Here is an 18,608-nt window from a genome sequence, read left to right on the forward strand (position 1 = left end):
GCATGTCTTTTGACCACCTGGTCCAGGTAGAGCCTTAGGGAGATTTTTTTCAAGAAAGATGTAGCTCTGGGTAGTATTGATATTCCTTTCAAGACCACCATATGGACAGGGACAGAGAATGCAAGGTATGACTTGTACCAGGTGTATCTTTTGGGAAAAACTTCAAATAGGCTCCTTTTCAGGAGATGATAGAAGCACTGGGGGATATGGAATGAGAGACAGAACATTTTAGAGTCAAGATCACTCTCCCTAATACATTGTGTCCCCTTGGGTATTAATGAATGGTAACGTTTAATGAACACTAATGTGCTAGGCACTGTGCCAGGTGCCACTACGGTGCCGTATCTCATTTAATACACGTATAAGCCTTTATCTCCATTTTAAAGAGGAGGGAACAGAAATAACTTGTCTGAAGTCATTTTAGCCAGTAAGTGATCTTTTTTGGCAGTCTGACCTTACTTCCTATGCTCTTAATCACTGCAGTATACTGTGCTTGCAAAAACTACCATTTATGGAGTGCCCATCAGGGGTCAGGCCCTCTGCCAAGTGCTGCTTTTATGTTCATCATCTAGTGTAATCCTTCTAACAATCCTGAGAGAAAAAAACTGAGCCTTAGGTCAGGAAAATCACTTACATCATGGTTTCCTCAAGCTTCTCATCTGTAAAGAGATGAATAGTGTCTTTCAAATGTTTTTGGCCATGACACGCAGAAAGAAATAAAAATAATATGATTCTGTGATTTGACCTAGCAAAGTTGCATGCAGATACACCTGAAACAAATTTTCATGAAGCAGTACTTAGCCTTCACGCCCTCTGATGCTTTCTAATTAAAAAATAAATGTGGTTATGAACCACTAAATTGATATAATGTTACCACTTACTACTGGGTTGTGACTGACAGTTTGAAAACTCTCCTTTAGAGACTAAAGATTACTAAGATTCTTCCAGTTTCAATATTCTGGACCCTCTAATCCTAAATCGATCAGAATTATAGAACATATGTAATCAAACCTCGTGGATAATGCATAATTTCTTGTAATATACTGGCAAATGGATATCTAGTACCTGTTTTAAACATATCTAATATTCAGTATTTACCACAGTACAGTTCATCTGGAAAATAAAGACTGAGATATGTAATGTATATATTCATGTTGTAAGGTGGAAATGTTTTAGAGATTGGTGGGACATAGGTGGTCTTTTTGTATATATAAACACCTTAGGAATAAAGGTAAAAATAAATTTTTACAAAATTTACCATTGCCTGTAGGCAAGACTTAACTAAAGATGACAGACTAGTGAAGTTTAATTAGTGGATTTAAGGAGGAGGGGGAAATCTAACTAAAAAAAACACAGTTAAATTCAAGGCATAAAATAAATTTTAAAAACTTATGTTTAGTGAAATCAAATTTTAAGTGCAGCATGTTTTTATATTTGATCATATGTGTACTAAGGTTTTCCTTGAGAAATTGGATATCAAGTTGCATTTTAATACATAGTAGAAACTCTGCTGTTATAGATTTTTATAGCATTAGGTTATAGCTTAATAAAAAATTATAATAAAAATTTGACGTGATTGTTAAAATGCTCAGGATTTGTAAACATTCATGCATGCTTTAACTTCAGGATGCAGTGAAAAACAATATGCTATAAGATATCACTCATATTAAACCACTTACTTATAATATCCATGTTTTTGTTGTTTTCCTTTAGGTTGGATGGAGTACTGCTCGTGATTATTACACGTTTTTATGGTCTCCTGTGCCTGAACATTATGTAGAAGGATCAACAGTCAATTGTGTGTTAGCATTTCAAGGTGAGAACTGAAAAGCAGAACTAGATGAAATTAGATGTTTTATTGCCATTAAAAATGTTGTACCCCATTGTAATGATCTACTTAAGCATGTCTAGTGACTAAAGTTGAATGAATTAGTATCTAATCTTTCTTTATCAGAAGTCATAAGAATGTAAATATCTAGTGTAGGTCACATGATATTTTATGTAGAGAAAGGTTTTTTCCTTATTGTCTTTCATTGAAGAGCAGTCTTTTGATGATCTTTTTTTTCAAATGAGAAAATAATGCTGTTACTGATATTAGATAATATAACAAATTAGAGGTGAGAAAAATATTCCGTATGAAAATCACAAAGATGATTAACAGGATTTATAGAGTAGAAATTCTATAGGGAAAGTTGCTTATAAAATGGATGTGAGTAATATAAAATTCATTTTTGTCTTAGCATTATATACAGATTTTTAAAAATTCTCTTATTTAAAGGAGAAGATATACCTGGTATTGCCCCTCCCCCCACATTCTGCCTTCACAAAGGTGATGGCTAGAGCTTCAGCATCCCTCCTGTGGCCATGAGGGGAAGGCATAGACAAGAACATATATGTCTGTCCTGACATGTCTGAGCCACTGAATCAAGGCCAGCAGGCAACTGCCTCCAGATTGCTTGTTATATGAAAAAAATACACCCTGTTGCTTTAAAACAAAACACAAAAATTTTAGTTAGAAATCTATAACGGCATTTGCTGTAGAGTGATTTTTGTAGTAAAATTATACTGACTTTGGATTGTATTAAAGCAAATTCTTAGTCTTGTTTATACCATGGACTGTTTTTGGTCTGGGGAAGCTAATGGACTCTGTCTCAGTATAATATTTTAACATAAATGAAATGCCCAGAATTGCAAAGGAAACCAGTTATACTCCATTGTATGGATGTAACACAGCTTATTCATCCATTTGTCTGTTAAAGAATATTTTGGGTCTTCTCTGGTGGCGCAGTGGTTGGGAGTCCACCTGCCGATGCAGGGGACACGGGTTCGTGCCCCGGTCTGGGAGGATCCCGCATGCCGCGGGGCGGCTGGGCCCTTGAGCCATGGCCGCTGGGCCTGCGCATCCGGAGCCTGTGCTCCACGGCAGGAGAGGCCACAGCAGTGAGAGGCCCACGTACCACAAAAAAAAAAAAACAAAAAGAATATTTTGGTTGCTTCCGAGTTTTGGCAGTTGTGAATAAAGCTGTAAAGCTGGTATAAACATTCATGCACAGGCTTTTGTGTGGATATAAGTTTTCAACTCATTTGGATAAATATCAAGGAGTATGATTGCTGTATTATATGGTAGGAATACATTTAGTTTCATAAGAAACCACCAAACTCTTTTTTACAAAGTGGCAAAAACATTTTGCATTCCCACCAGCAGTGAATGAGAGTTCTTGTTGGACTGCATCTTTACCAGCATTCGGTGGTGTTAGTGTTTTGGATTTTGGTGGTTTACTTCTTTAAAACTTTTTATTGCGAGGTTTGTATATGTTTGGTGTGAACATCAGTTGGGAATGTGATCACATGGAGCTTGCATATACAAAAAAGTTTCTTTACGTACTGTGACAAGAAACACATATTCAGAGAATAAAATTTGTACGGTAATATAGACAGAGATTTAGGTCCTCATAGATGTTTTATAGATTAAGAAAGTTATAAATTATATATGTAGTTTATCTTTTTTTTTTTTTTTTTTGCGGTACACGGGCCTCTCACTGTTGTGGCCTCTCCCGTTGCGGAGCACAGGCTCCGGACGCACAGGTTCAGCGGCCATGGCTCACGGGCCCAGCCGCTCTGCGGCATGTGGGATCTTCCCGGAACAGGGCATGAACCTGTATCCACTGCATCGTCAGGCGGACTCTCAACCACTGCGCCACCAGGGAAGCCCTGTAGTTTATCTTTTAATTCATAGCCTTTTTTTAGATAATCAAATTCAAGTGTGTATATTGGAACTGATTTTGTTATTAAGATATTTGTTCTTAAAAGTTGTGGTTTTATTTCCAGTCATTCTTTTTTTTAATCTACTTTTAAAAATTCATTCATTCATTTATTTATTTTTGGCTGCATTGGGTCTTTGTTGCTGCGCGCGGGCTTTCTCTAGTTGCGGTGAGCAGGGGCTACTCTTCGTTGCAGTGCACGGACTTCTCATTGCAGTGGCTTCTCTTGTTGCGGAGCACGGGCTCTAGGTGTGCAGGCTTCAGTAGTTGCAGCATGCAGGCTCAGTAGTTGTGGCTCGCAGGCTCTAGAGCTCAGGCTCAGTAGTTGTGGCACACGGGCTTAGTTGCTCTGCAGCATGTGGCATCTTCCTGGACCAGGGATCGAACCCGTGTCCCCTGCATTGGCAGGTGGATTCTTAACCGCTGTGCCACCAGGGAAGCCCTCCAGTCATTTTTAATGTGATTAGTTTTCTTATAATAAATAAGAAACTTACAGAATTTGTTATAGTGACTGATGAATTTGCTTATTTATGACAGCAGAAAGTTTCAAAGCAGTTAGAAAAAAAGGAGAAAAGCATCCAGTTTATTTCTGTTCATATTGTAAAAGCATTTTCATGGGAACTAAGTTTTACATGTTTTTGAAAAGTCATCATAATTTTTACTTTGAAATTTAGAAATAAAATCTTCTGCCTGCCTAGAACTTGTTTGTTATATAAGGAGCTCAGGATAGAGTCATGAAAAATTTAGTCATAGAGAATTAGAGGCAGAAGGAATCTTAAGCATGATCCAAACAATTTTGCTCATTTTGTGGAGTAGTCATGAGAATCCTGAAATGCAAAACTCAGAACAACTAATAAAGTGTACATAAATGTAACTTTTCCTAAATGGACTCTTATTTGTTTACTATAATTTGATTGCTAATGTTACAGGCTATAAAATTTGACTTGGAGTTTGGTTTTTACATTTTCCTATTTTATTTTCAGTTATACTGATCTGAGGAGAGCTATTTCTAGGTAGCTTTAAATTTCAGTTCTGAATAACTATATCTTGTATCTCAAATGGTATTTGAACCATAATTTTTAGTGAATTATTTTTGTGAGATTTAAAAAAAATCAGACCTCGAATATCTAGTTTGTAGAATTTCTAATGCCATGATACCAGAGCTGATTAGTCAAACTATATTTTTCTTTTCTATTTAAACTTTAAAAGTAAGTGTAGTGGCCTTTGCAAAGTTACTCAGCCGCGGATTTAGTAGTAGATAGTAGGAGGATGGGGTTTTTAAAAACTTCAAAAATTTATTGCTAGATGTACCTTTAATTACTTTTTTTTGGCTGTGCCTCTAGGCTTGCAGGATCTTAGTTCCCCAACCAGGGATCGAACCTGTGCCCCCCTGCAGTGGAAGCACAGATTCCTAACCACTGGAAAGGACCGACAGGGAATTCCCTGTATTACTTTGTTTTAAAACTTTGTATTTTGAAATAATTTTAGATGTAAAGTTGCAAAAATAGTATACAGAATTTTCATCTACCCTTCACCCAGCTTCCCATAATGTTAACATGTGGCATAACCACAGTACATTTATTTAAAAGAACAGGAATTCAACATTGGTACAACACTGTTGACTAAAGTACAAACTTTATTCAGATTTCACTAGTGTTTCCTGTAGTGTTCTTTTCTCTGTTCCTGGATCCAGTCCATAATCCCACATTGCATTTAGTTGTCGTATCATCATAGTCTTCTCCAGTCTGTGATAGCGCCTCATTCTGTCCTTGTCTTTCATAACCTTTACATTTATGAAGAGTACTGTTCAGTTTTGTTTTGTTCTGGTAGCATGTTCCTCATTTTGAGTTTTTCAGACAGCTTCTCATGATTAGATTGAGGCTATACATTTTCAGGAAGTATATCATAGAAGTGATGATGTATTCTTTTCAGTGCATTGTATCAGAGAGTACTTGATGTCTGATTGTCTTCTTAGCAGTAATATTAGTCTTTTTAAAAAAAACTTATTTATTTATTTATTTTTGGCTGTGTTGGGTCTTTGTTGCTGCGCGTGGGCTTGCTCTTCGTTGCGGTGCGCGGGATTCTCATGGCCGTGGCTTCTCTTGTTGCGGAGCACGGGCTCTAGGCACGCAGGCTTCAGTGGTTGTGGCACGTGGGCTCGGTAGTTGTGGCTTGTGGGCTCTAGAGCTCAGGCTTAGTAGTTGTGGTGCACGGGCTTAGTTGCTCTGTGGCATGTGGGATTTTCCCGGGCCAGGGCTCAAACCCGTGTCCCCTGCATCGGCAGGTGGATTCTTAACCACCGCGCCACCAGGGAAGCCCGTAATATTAGTCTTGATCACTTGGTTAAGGTGGTGTCTGCTGGGTTTCTCCACTGTAAAGTTAGTATTTTTCCCTTGGTGATTTAACAGTATTATGGGGAGCAATTTTGAGATACCTTGTTTCTCCTGAAACTTTCACCCACTAATTTTAGTATCCATCAGTGGATCTTGCCTACAGTAATTATTGTTGTTTTTGCCTGATGATGCTTTTCTATTCGCATTTCTTGGACATTATTAATTGCAATTATTATGTTAGAAAGAGTCATCCTTTTCTCATTCATGCATATATATTTTCTTCTGTGGAATAAAGTTTAATGCTATAATTTTTTTGTTGCTCAAATTGATTTAGCTTTCTCTGGCTATTGGGAGGTCTGTCAAGGGGGCTTCTGTGTTTTTTGACTCCCCCACCCCCTTCTTTTTTGACAGCTTCTTTCTTATTTTTAAGCACCACAGGATGTTTCAGGCTTATATTTTCTCTGCCCCCTCCCCTCTGTGGACAAAATTCAGCTATTTTTTAAAGAATGAAGTCAAGTGAAGTCAATATCATAATAATGAGGCTAAAAATTTCAAGATATGAAGGAATAATAGGCATAGTGAATGCACATTTCTGGGTAGATATTAATATCCAAGATAAGGGGAATATATTCACCTTTGTGTGTTCGTTTCACAGTCATTGAATGCTTCCTTGTTTCAGGTTATTCTGGGGGGAATTCCAGAATGTTTATATTTATTAATAATCTGCCCTCAGTATTTCTGAGTTCTGGAAGTAGGCTATAAAGCATGTGTATAATGGTAATGCAAAGTACATGGTGGAGGATTTTTTTTTTTTAATGTAAAAAATACCATGGGAGCTTTGGAGAGGATTAATTTTGAGCTGGGATTTGGAGAGGATTAATTTTGAGCTAGGATAATACAGCAAAATTTAAAACAGGGTAACAGTTGAGCTGAAGAGAGAAGGAACAAATATTGAACACATATAATTTGTCAGATAGTGGGCTAGATGATAGAACTACATAATCCATGGTACTTTGGAACTTTGAGATAGATGGCTTCAAATTTCTTTTATAGATAAGAAATTTGGGCTCGGGGAGGTTAAGTAAATAATAATTAGTGGCAGAGCTGGAATTCCAGAATAAATCTGTGTGGTTCCAAAGCTTATTTTTGTTCTGCATCAGTAGACCTCATCCTCTTTCTGCCCTTACACAGTGCATATGTGCAGTGTATTCCGTTTGTTAATATCTCTCTTATGCATTTAGTTAATGTCATATTTGAGGGAACATTTCTTTAAATGATGTATTCCAACCCCTGGTCCTCCTAGGCTTTTATGCTGGTTCTTCCATTGTTCCGCCTTCAGCCTCTTTCTCATTGAAAACTGCATACTTGACTCTCCCAGATAAATTGGTTTTACCCTAGTGAAGATACAGGGAAAGAATATTCTGAGAGTATAAGCTTAGACCTAAGATAAGAAAAATATGGGCATATTTAGGGAAGAAAGAAGAGTCTAGGTTTTTTTTTTTTTTTTTTTTTTTTTTTGCGGTACGCGGGCCTCTCACTGTTGTGGCCTCTCCCGTTGCAGAGCACAGGCTCCGGATGCGCAGGCTCAGCGGCCATGGCTCACGGGCCCAGCCGCTCCGCGGCATGTGGGATCTTCCCTGACCGGGGCACGAACCCGTGTCCCCTGCATCGGCAGGCGGACTCTCAACCACTGCGCCACCAGGGAAGCCCAAGAGCCTAGTTTTGATAGATAATTTGTGAAAGATAGGAAAGACATATCCTGAGTGCTTAGAAACAGGGTCATAAATGAGAGGATATGGCAAGATTTGTTAAATCCAAATAATTTTATAACAGAAAATTTAATACTTTTTTTGTTTGTTAACTTCCTCTTAGGATATTACCTTCCAAATGATGATGGAGAATTTTATCAGTTCTGTTATGTTACCCATAAGGGTGAAATTCGTGGAGCAAGTACACCTTTTCAGTTTCGAGCTTCTTCTCCAGTTGAAGAGTTGCTTACTATGGAAGATGAAGGAAATTCTGACATGTTGGTGGTGACCACAAAAGCTGGCCTTCTTGAGGTTGGTACCAACAGTGAGCTGGTGATTCATAAATTTATATTATGAACTGGATTATTTTGTTATGAACTGTGACTTAAAAATAGTGAATGTTTTAAAAAAGACAAATCAGTCATAGATAAATTACAAACAGAGCTCATGTTGGTTGGCATTTTAAGAATTTTTAGGTTATGCAGGAGTATAACCTGAAAATCAAATGCTTTTTAACTAAAATAATAAACTTAGAGTGTTGTTTTTGAAATACTTAAAAAAATTTTCTGTCACAATTATGTTACTGATTTCACTGTGGCAGGGACTGTCCCTAGGCTTATCAGTATTTTGTGCATAGTATATCTGCAATAAGTAATTATTGAGAGAGTTTAGACCTAAAACTTCCTAATGTTCCCTCCCCCTAACCTTTCTTCTTTAGGGATGGCCTAATCTATTGATTGTAGAATAATACAGATTTGGGGGTGAAGCTGATGGTAAAGTGGTATGAAGCAGTAAGTCTAACTGTAATTGGATGTGAACTTCATTTCACTATAACACAAGCATGCTCTGTCTCACGTGTGGCAGTGAATCAGTGAAGCGTCCCAGTCTCATAATTTAGGTTCAGCGTTTTTAGAATGATTTCTTTTCCTGTTTATTTGATCAAATGAATAAGCTGGATTAACCATAATTTTAAAAAAAAAGGTGAAAAAGTTTCTCACTCTTTTTCACTGAATATTTTGGAGTCATTGCACTTGCATCAAAAGAAATTTTCTGTGTAGATGGTCTAATAATGCCATATGTCTTAATTTTTAGTACTTAGTGAAGGAAAAAAATAGAACAGCATTCCTATTTCAAGATATTTCTCAATGTCTTTACCCTAAACCTAAAAAATTAGAATGTTATATTGAGTTTCCGTGAAAAAGATCTTCTTTAATTGGTTCAGTATACATTTTTGGTTATTTTACATTCCTATTTAGCCTATGGCGAGTCATTGCTTATTCTTTATACTCGGATGTTTTTTATATGTAAACATTTTATGCCTCTGATTTTATTTATCTTAAAAAACAGACTACAGAAAAAAGACAAGAGGTTATAGATATTAGACAGTCAAACTAAGAAGGTTAGAAGGAACCAGTAACTTTGAATTTTTCTGTATCTTTCCTTTCCCCTTCCAGAAATTCCTCTCTTATCTTAAATAAAGAAATGTAACTTTTATAGGGTGACTAAAACATTTTGTGGTGACAACCGCCTGATGATCAAGGTTTTTAGCCTGGTATTTGAATGCTAGTCAAAGATGCTGAAACAAGCCTAGATCTTATGAAGAATGCAGTGACTGTTTATATTGCAGTTTTTTGGATACTTGTTAGACCACCCTGATTTTAGGACCTCCAACAGAAAAACAACAGGCATTTTGGCATCTACCTATCTTTTGTGCTCCAAGTAAATTGGGACATTGCACAATTTAGTTCTCTTCTTCCTACTCATAAAATGTATGCTGTCTCTTAGGTAAATGTTTCTGAGATAAGGTATTTATATCCTGATCAATTTTTTGACGAGTCTTTTAAATTTCCACATTTATCAAAATCTTTAATGATTTTACTAAAAATGCACCAAATTAGTACAAGTGTGAGACATTATCTAGGGCACTGTTGTCATTAAGAATGATTGAGCCACAATCCTTCAGTTTGTGAACCTTGGTTGTATCCTAGATTTCTAAAAAGTAGATACTTGGGGGTAGTGTAGTATATTTTAACTGTGGACTACCCGTTGGGTGTTATAAAATTATTGTTAATTTTCTTAGCTATGATCATGGTAGTGGTTAAATACAAGACTACTTATTAGGAGATGCTTGGCCTGTGCACTTAGGGGTGAAGTATCTGCAATTATGTTTCAAATGCTTTAACAAAAAAAAGAAAAAGAAATAAAACTTAGGTATATAGAGGGAGAGTAAATATGGCAAAATATTAATAATTATTGAATTTAGGTTATGGGTGTTCATGGTACAATTTTAACCTTTTTGTATGGTCGAAAGATACCAGAATACAAAACTGGGGACAGGAATTAGACTTGTATACACTTTCATATAATTTTAATTCCTTTTAAAAATTTCTACTTAAGATTCAGTGAACTCTAAAGTATGTGTCAGTTAAATGAATCACTGGGAAAAAATGGTTCTTTTATAATGTTTCTGTTGTACTGTGTCAAGGTGTATCTTTATTTTTAAGTGGCCAGAAAGTTTAGAGCCAAAAATGATTTTTTAAAAAATAGGTAAGGTAAAAAATTAAGTGAATAAGTAAACTTTTTTCTTTTTTTTCTTTTTTTTTTTTTTTTTTTGCGGTACACAGGCCTCTCACTGTTGTGGCCTCTCCCGTTGCGGAGCCTGTGCTCCGGACGCGCAGGCTCAGCGGCCATGGCTCACGGGCTCAGCCGCTTCGCGGCATGTGGGATCTTCCCAGACCGGGGCACGAACCCGTGTCCCCTGCATTGGCAGGCGGACTCTCAACCACTGCACCACCAGGGAAGCCCAAACTTTTCTCTTTTGAGGGCATTTACTCCTGTCATTTTCATTTAGTCTGATGGAAGAGATAGATGGGTCATTTAAAAATTTTACAGTGCTTTAACTTTCATAAGAGCCATTTTAGAGTTTAATTAGAGTTTGATTCCATGACCCTGGAAAAGTGACTTGGGGTTTATTGGGGGAAAACATTTTATTTTAGCTAAATGTATGATGCCTCCTTTGTGAAGTTTTCCCTCTGAGTCTCCATTCTTCCCTTGTTAGAATCAGACTTCTTTTTTTTTTTAATAGAATCAGACTTCTTGCTGTAAGAGAAATCTTAACCATTTTATTTACTATTTTAGGTCCCTTAATTTGGTAATTTTTAGAATACTGGAGTTTTAGATTTTCCTGAACTAAGTAACTTAGTGTTCATGTAAGAGTCAATTATATTGTTAATATGTTACAATGTGCATTTTTGTCCTAAAATTTGCATTTACTTACAAAGTTTCTTTTAATTTAGCTAAATAGAGGCCATTTTATACATATAGAAACTTATTCCTTAGTACCTTATTTAAAGAACTTTTCACAGTAATCCCATAGATGAAGGCCTTATGTAACACACAAGGAAGTTCTTAATAGATTCAAAGATTTCCCATAGATTTGCATTCAAGAAGAGGTACACATTTTTCTCCTTGATTATTACCCAAAATAAGAACAGCCCAGAATTAAGTCACTTATGAAACTTAATATGCCTCATTTTTAGTACTGATTTGAAAAGTGATTAGCAGGCAACTTCATAATAAAATTCATTACTTTTATACCTTCTTGTAATGTTTTTTTCTTTGCCCAACCAAAAAATGGTTTAAGTTTATGATTCATGAATTTTTCTAACTGAAGACTAAAAGAGTCTGATTGATATGAAGTAGATAGTATGTAAAAGTTCTTTCTGCAAATTTCTTCACTATTTTTTTGAAATGGAAAACTGAATTAGTAATGTATTATAAGATTATAAAAAAACAATTTGAGTTTTCTGTTTTATAGTTGAAAATTGAGAAAACCATGAAAGAAAAAGAAGAACTGTTAAAGTTAATTGCTGTTCTGGAAAAAGAAACAACACAACTTCGAGAACAAGTTGGAAGAATGGAAAGAGAACTTAACCATGAGAAAGAAAGATGTGACCAACTGCAAGCAGAGCAAAAGGTTAGTTGTGTCCTATGTAACTGATTGGAGTTATAGTATATTGTCTGAAACCCACTTTTTTCAGGAACTGAACCAGTTAAAATGAGTGAAGACCACATGTTGAAAAAAGTAGCATTTAGATAGATGTTTGTATGAGAATAGGTCAGAGCCTATCAACCTTCTGTCATAGCCTCTTTTATGTTGTAAATGGTTAAAATACTTTAGATTTTTGGTATCAGGCTTGTGACATTGTCCCCGACAACTGTTTCTAGATGCTTTACGTCTAATTGTAGGATACTTGATTGATTCGGGGGAGAGGGGTTAGAAATACAATTAGGAATGATAAACACTGAATAAAGGGAAGAATAGAATAAAGTAGTTAAAATTACTCTTCTAAAAAGCAGAATTTAGTGAAATAAGATGTAATGTTAGAATTCTGAAATCCTTGATGTGAGAAATGCAATAAATTATACTAAAAACCACCTAATTAAAAATTGGCACAATTTCTTAATCTAAGAAAAAAAGAAGTATAAGTGTAAAACAGTGTGGCTTGATTAGAGATACAAATGGATTTAAGTCAGTAGCCAAAAACAATGGGAAAAAACAATCAATTTATTTAATATTTTCATAAGAAAATGTGTTAGTTTTGACAAACTTGCACAGATTATGATTATACATACCACAGTCTCACATATGTTGTAACTAGTTGGATATGCTAATGTCCATTGACAGGATTGATCTATTGTTACCTAAGGATGGGGTCTGTTCCATTATTCTTTTGTGCAGCAAGACCTAGAACAGTTGCTTAATAATTGTTAATTGAACCATTAGTACAGTGATTCTTAATAGGTTTTATACTCCAGTGAAGTGGTTGTATATTGCACACCTGAGCAGAGATTAAATACAGCTGGGCTCAAGCTGAAAAGATTTTTTTAGCCTTATTCTGTTTGTTTGAGGATTGCTTATTTGAGTTAGAGGGTAAACATAACTTATAGCAATGTATACAGTTGTGAATCTCCTTATAAACATCTGTAAAGTCTTCTGTCCTTGTTACCATTAGCCTTTTTAGTTTAAAATACAGTTATTCCCCCAATTTTACTCTTGGGGAATACTTGCAGTCCTGCAGTAGGAGTATCCTACAGTAGGAGTAAGATACTCTATTTGGTTAAGAAACCACTTTTTTTTTTTTTTTGGAGGGGGGGTGGGTACTGTGGGGCATGTGGGATCTTAGTTCCCCAACCAGGGATTGAATCAGTGCCCCCTGCAGTGGAAGCGCAGAAGTCTTAACCACTGGACCACCTTTTTTTTTTTTTTTTTTTTTTTTATTTCCGGTGCACAAGCTTCTCACTGCAGTGGCTTCTCCTATTGCGGAGCACGGCGCGCGGGCTTTAGTAGTTGTGGCCCAGCTGCTCCGCAGCATGTGGGATCTGCTCGGGTCAGGGCTCGAACCCGTGTCCCCCGCATTGGCAGGCAGACTCTCAGACACTGCACCACCAGGGAAGCCCTCAAGGAACCACTTTTTAAATTTGAACTTTTTAAGCAGGTGTACCAAATATTATATTATAAATGTTATGATAAAATCTCATTGTATGTGCCTAGCTTGACTATTAGGACATTCAGCTAAATTTTTAATTCAATTGTTATAACTCCTTTGCTATCCTTTGTATAATTCTTACCCTTCTCTTTCTATTCTTCACGCATTTCTCTCGATGTTTGTACCTGGATTTGATAGTTTTCTAAAGTGGCCCATTACAGCATGAACTTAGCCCATGAGATCAAGAATACCCTGAAATATGGCCTTTAAGGTTAGACTCTCATCGCCTTGAAATCCAAGGGAAGAAAGGTTGATTTGCAAGAGTAGGAATGGCAGAATGAGAGGCCTTTAATTGCGAGAAATACTGATGTACATTAGGCCATTTCTCTGGTTCAGTCGAGTATTAGCTGAGATTTAAACAGTCTCAGGTTCTCTCTGCTGTCCAGGTGACAAGGGGTTAAGCACTACAGGCAAGACTAAAGATTATTCTGATAGGTTGAGAAAGTGGTAGATTGAGGTCAAGGGATTAATGAAGCAAAATCTGTAGGAGATTGTGGCTGTGGTGCCCAGAAGAGATCTTTGGAAGTTTTTATGGCAACTCATAAATCTTGATGACAGTCACTAATCTTGAAAGGCACTTCTTCCTTGCTGCTATCCTTCCATTGGAATATACTCTCTGGGAAGATGAAGTATGTGGAAGTGATTTTTAAAAATATGTTATACTGTAGAAAATGGTGATAAAAGGACCTAGAATGGTATTGGTTACGTAATAGATGCTCACTAACTTTAAGTAGCTATATTGTTGTATTACCTTTCATAGTGATAGACCAGAGAATCATCGAGGAAGAACTAAAATATGAAGAGTGTCATCCAAGAGGAATAGAAATTGACAGCCTTTTCCCGAGATTTTAAAAGTATTGATAATACAATTATGAGTTATATTTTGGCAACTGCTTATTTCTGGGGATAAAATAACATGCTTGCCAGGAGAGAGAGTTCTTCTTTGTTCCTAGTTGTGGGGCTTCTAGTTTTTTATGAATTTGCTTTTTACTTCCAAAATTATAGTCTCCATCTTAATCAGGGAGGCCTGCTGGGCAGTTAGAACAGCTCAGGAACTTTCACACCCGGGTTAGTTGCGTGGCTTATTAAATCTGTGACATTTCTTGGCATCTGTTTAAAATCTATTCCATGGTATGAATTCTGAAAAACGATCTTCATATAATAGTCCTAAAGGGCTTCTCTTTGAGGTATGAGTATATAGCCTCTGAATATCTGAAGGACTATTAAGATATTTACCAGTCATTTAAAATTTTATAATAGTATACTAGGAATGATCTGTAGAGAACTTCAGTTTCTTCATGGTAGAAGAAATATATTGCATTTTCATTGTTTTATAAAATATGATTGATTAACTTATTACCCATTCAATACTTGACAAATACTAAAACAGTTAAATGTTTATAATAATTTAATGTTTATAAATAAAATCTTCCATCTTTTGTAAACATTGACTTTTCTCATTGTAAAATACCACTAGAGGGAACACTCATTTTGTAAATTAAAAGAATTGGACAAGTTAAGATTATCAAAACCAATTGGTATGAGTGATGCGTTTAATTACATTTAACGTTGGCTCCTTGAAGGTATAAGGTAGGATTACAAAGTAGATTAAAACTGAAACCAAATAATATTTATAAATTGAGAGCTATAATTTATATATTGTATTTCCCCTAGATTATTTTAATGTGATATGTATGTTCCATTATTCATGTACACTCTAAATTTAAAAAGTAACAATTTTCATTAAGGGTAATTTTTACATTCATTTTTAGTTCAACTTCAAAGAAGTGTGGATTTTTCTCTCTTGTAAAAGGCTGATTAATAAGAGTAACGCATATAATACTTAATGTAAGCCAGGTGCTATTCTGAGTGTTTTTATGTCTGTTAACTCTCTTTGTACTATGAAGTGTAGGTTACTTAACCTGCCTACAATTGAACAGTTTATATAAGTGGTACAGGCAGGCAGTCTGGCTCCAGCCAGTGCTCTTAATCACACTGTATACTATACCAGTGTTCTTAATGACACACTATACCTACTGCTGAGGGCTTATCTAATTGATCTTTTTTAAAAACAGCTTTGTTGAGATGTAATTTACATACCCCCAAAGTTCATCACTTTAAAGTATAAAATTCAGTGGTTTTTATTATATTTATAGAATTGTGCAACCATTACCATAACCTAGTTTTAGAACCCCCAAAATAAATTTTTTTTTTCTGAGCACTTAGAACTATTTTATTTACAACACTGAAAATAACACACCTACCTGTGTCCTGAACAAAGAAATGAGTGGAAATTTCTCTAGTGTTTTAAGAGGCAGGTTCCACTCATAGAATTCAGCACCTGCTAGGGCTGGCACTTCTGCAGCCCCACAGGACAGCAGTGGCCAGCAGGGACCTCAGCGTGGGGGACCCCTGATCCTTGGGGCCCAAGGGGGGGGAATCCACCTTTCATTCACACTGTGACACTTCAGTCAGAAGAGGCCCCTGCTCAGGGGCGGAAACCTGGTCCCTGTGTGCCTGCTCAGCTCCTTGAGAACCTGCTTCTCCTTCTGGTACCGCTTCTGCCACTCGGCCTCCATGCTGTGTGTGAAGCTCAGCAGGTGACAGAGCCCGTGGGTGGCAGTCACAGTCAGGATGTCATAGGAATCTTCATTTTCTTTGCAGTGCTGGAAGATATACTCTACTCCCAGGAAAATGTCTCCTAAATTATAGTAATCTGGAAAATCAGGCTGGGGAATTTTGCCTGTTTTCAGATCCTCGTGAAATGGAAAGGAAAGCACATCTGATGGGGTATTTTTGTTTGTGTAGATTGTATTAATCGGCCGAATCTGTTGTCGACACAGACGACCCCCAGGTTGAACCTCTGCACCCACAGGGCTCTCCGCACTGCCTGCACCTTCTCACGGAGCCGCGCCCGCCTCGGGCACTGCCCGCTGCAGGTTCCTCAGCACCAAGCTCATCACCCGCCCAAAAGAAATCTTGTACCTATTTGTCGTCACTCTTTATTTCCCACAAGTCCCAGGCAGCCACTAATCTAAGTTTCCGTCTCTATGGATTTGCATGTTTTGGACATTGCATACAAATGAAATAATATGTGGCCTTTGTGACTAGCTTCTTTCACTTATGTTTTCAAGCTTCACCATTTTATAGTATGTGTCAGCAGTTCGTTCTTTTTAATGTCACATAATATCCCATTGTATTAGGTTTTTAACCCCCAACTTTACATTTATTAGACTTATGTAAAAATTAGCAGGTTGTATGTATATTCCGTGTGTTCTTGTTTTTGTTTTGGAGTGCTAGATATATACTTGAAATTAGAAGATTGAAAACTAGATATATATTTGAAATTAGAAGATTGAAAATTGAATGGTATTGAATCTTGTTTTCCAAGTAGGACTAAAATGGGCTGTGATCCTCTTAAGTTTTCTAGTTAGTTTAGTTTATAATTTTTTGGTGCCTAAACTATGAATTGAGTTTTTTCCATAAAGTAAATTATATTCTTAACTTGAATATTGGTAACTTAAGATGTACTTCAAGATAATTTAAAACCAATTTCTTTTGTGGGGTACTAAGTCAATATTGCTTAAACAATATGAGGAGCATGTTATGAACTATTGTATATATTCATATTGTTTTGGTTCTTAAGTTTCACAAACTAGGTAGGGTACCTTGAGACATTACCAGGCATTTGGGAGTTATCATAGGTATAGGAGTGAGAGAACATGAAAGATCTCTCATTATGATGGTGGCTCTGGCTAGTGTGGACCTCTTCAACTATCTTTATATTTTTGGCTTTCTTTTTCCTTGCGTTGGATACCTGGTTTTGGACAGAGGTAGTTTAAGGCATTTAAACTGCTTAATGTATGGATCGCCCCAGTTGCTTATGTCTGTCTATCTATCTATCTAATGTGTAGAATTGCTAAAAACCAATTTTGAAGTTAGGATATCATTGAATTTCTAATTCTCTTTTACCGGTTTTTTATTGAGAAGACACAAAGGCTTAATTTTAATGAGTAATTTAATGTATTTAGCAATACGTTTCTTTAAAGCCAATTACTTTCATTTTGCACCTGATTTGCTAAGTAATAGTTTCAGAAATTCATAATACTTTGTTTCTAAAATATATTTATATACTTTGAACTAGCTCATAATCTTGTATAGACTAATACAGAGGTGTAACATGAAGCATTGTTTTTTAACATCTTTATTGGAGTATAATTGCTTTACAATGGTGTGTTAGTTTCTGCTGTATAACAAGGTGAATCAGCTATGTGCATACGCATATCCGCATATCCCCTCCCTCTTGCATCTCCCTCCCACCCTCCCTATCCCACCCCTCTAGGTGGTCACAAAGCACCAAGCTGATCTCCCTGTGCTATGCGGCTGCTTCCCACTAGCTATCTCTTTTACATTTGGTAGTGTATATATGTCAGTGCCACTCTCTCACTTCGTCGCAGCTTCCCCCTCCCCGTGTCCTCAAGTCCATTCTCTACGTTTGCATCTTTATTCCTGTCCTGCCCCTAGGTACATGAAGCATTTTTTATAGTTTGTTTCACAAGACTTGTAGCATTGAGTATTTTTCATTCAGTTCAGGTGTAATTGATGAAATTTTAAGATATTTAAAGTGTACATAATGATGATTTGAATATGTATAAAGGAAAGGATTGTGAAAAGAATCCTTGTGAAAGGATTCCTCCCATCTAATTAATTAACACATTTTCAACTACATATTTATCTTTTTTTTTTTTTTTGGCTGCCCCCCATGGCTTATGGGATGTTAGTTCCCAGACCAGGGATCGAACCCATGCCCCCTGCAGTGGAAGCATGGAGTCCTAACCACTGGGCCTCCAGGGAATTCCCCTATTTACCCTTTGTGTGTGTGTGTGTGTGTGTGTGTGAGTGTGTGTGTGTGAGAGAGAGAGAGAGAGAGAGAGAGAGGAGAACATTTTTCTCTCAGCAAATTTCACTTATACATTATAGTGTTGTTAACTGTAGTCACAATGTTATACATTAGATCCTCTGACTTTATTCATCTTATAGCTAAAACTTTGTCCCCTTTTATCAACCTCCCCGCTCCCCACCCCTCAGCCCCTGGCACCCACTTTTCTATTCTTTTTCTATGAGTTTGACTTTTTATTTAGATTCTTCATATAAGTAGATACCATGCAGTATTTGTTTGGCATATTTCACTTAGCATAATGCTCTCAAGGTCCATCC

The 18,608-nt window shown here is 36.6% G+C and overlaps 1 protein-coding gene and 1 pseudogene across 2 annotated transcripts in view; one reads left to right on the forward strand and one right to left on the reverse strand.

Annotated features, from left to right (window-relative positions):
• The window catches only part of TAX1BP1 (Tax1 binding protein 1), an 88,372-nt gene that overhangs the window by 14,206 nt on the left and 55,558 nt on the right, over positions 1 to 18,608 (forward strand). The window contains exons 3-5 of the mRNA XM_079932138.1: positions 1,714 to 1,816; positions 7,967 to 8,154; positions 11,660 to 11,818. Of these exons, the coding sequence (XP_079788264.1) occupies positions 1,714 to 1,816; positions 7,967 to 8,154; positions 11,660 to 11,818 (450 nt within the window). The remainder of the gene's footprint in view (positions 1 to 1,713; positions 1,817 to 7,966; positions 8,155 to 11,659; positions 11,819 to 18,608) is intronic.
• LOC307191526 (endoribonuclease YbeY-like) lies at positions 12,881 to 16,778 on the reverse strand (annotated as a pseudogene). Its single transcript has one exon. The product of its transcript is annotated as an endoribonuclease YbeY-like (transcript).

This window comes from Stenella coeruleoalba, assembly GCF_951394435.1.
Source record: "Stenella coeruleoalba genome assembly, chromosome: 9".
Taxonomy (NCBI): domain Eukaryota; kingdom Metazoa; phylum Chordata; class Mammalia; order Artiodactyla; family Delphinidae; genus Stenella; species Stenella coeruleoalba.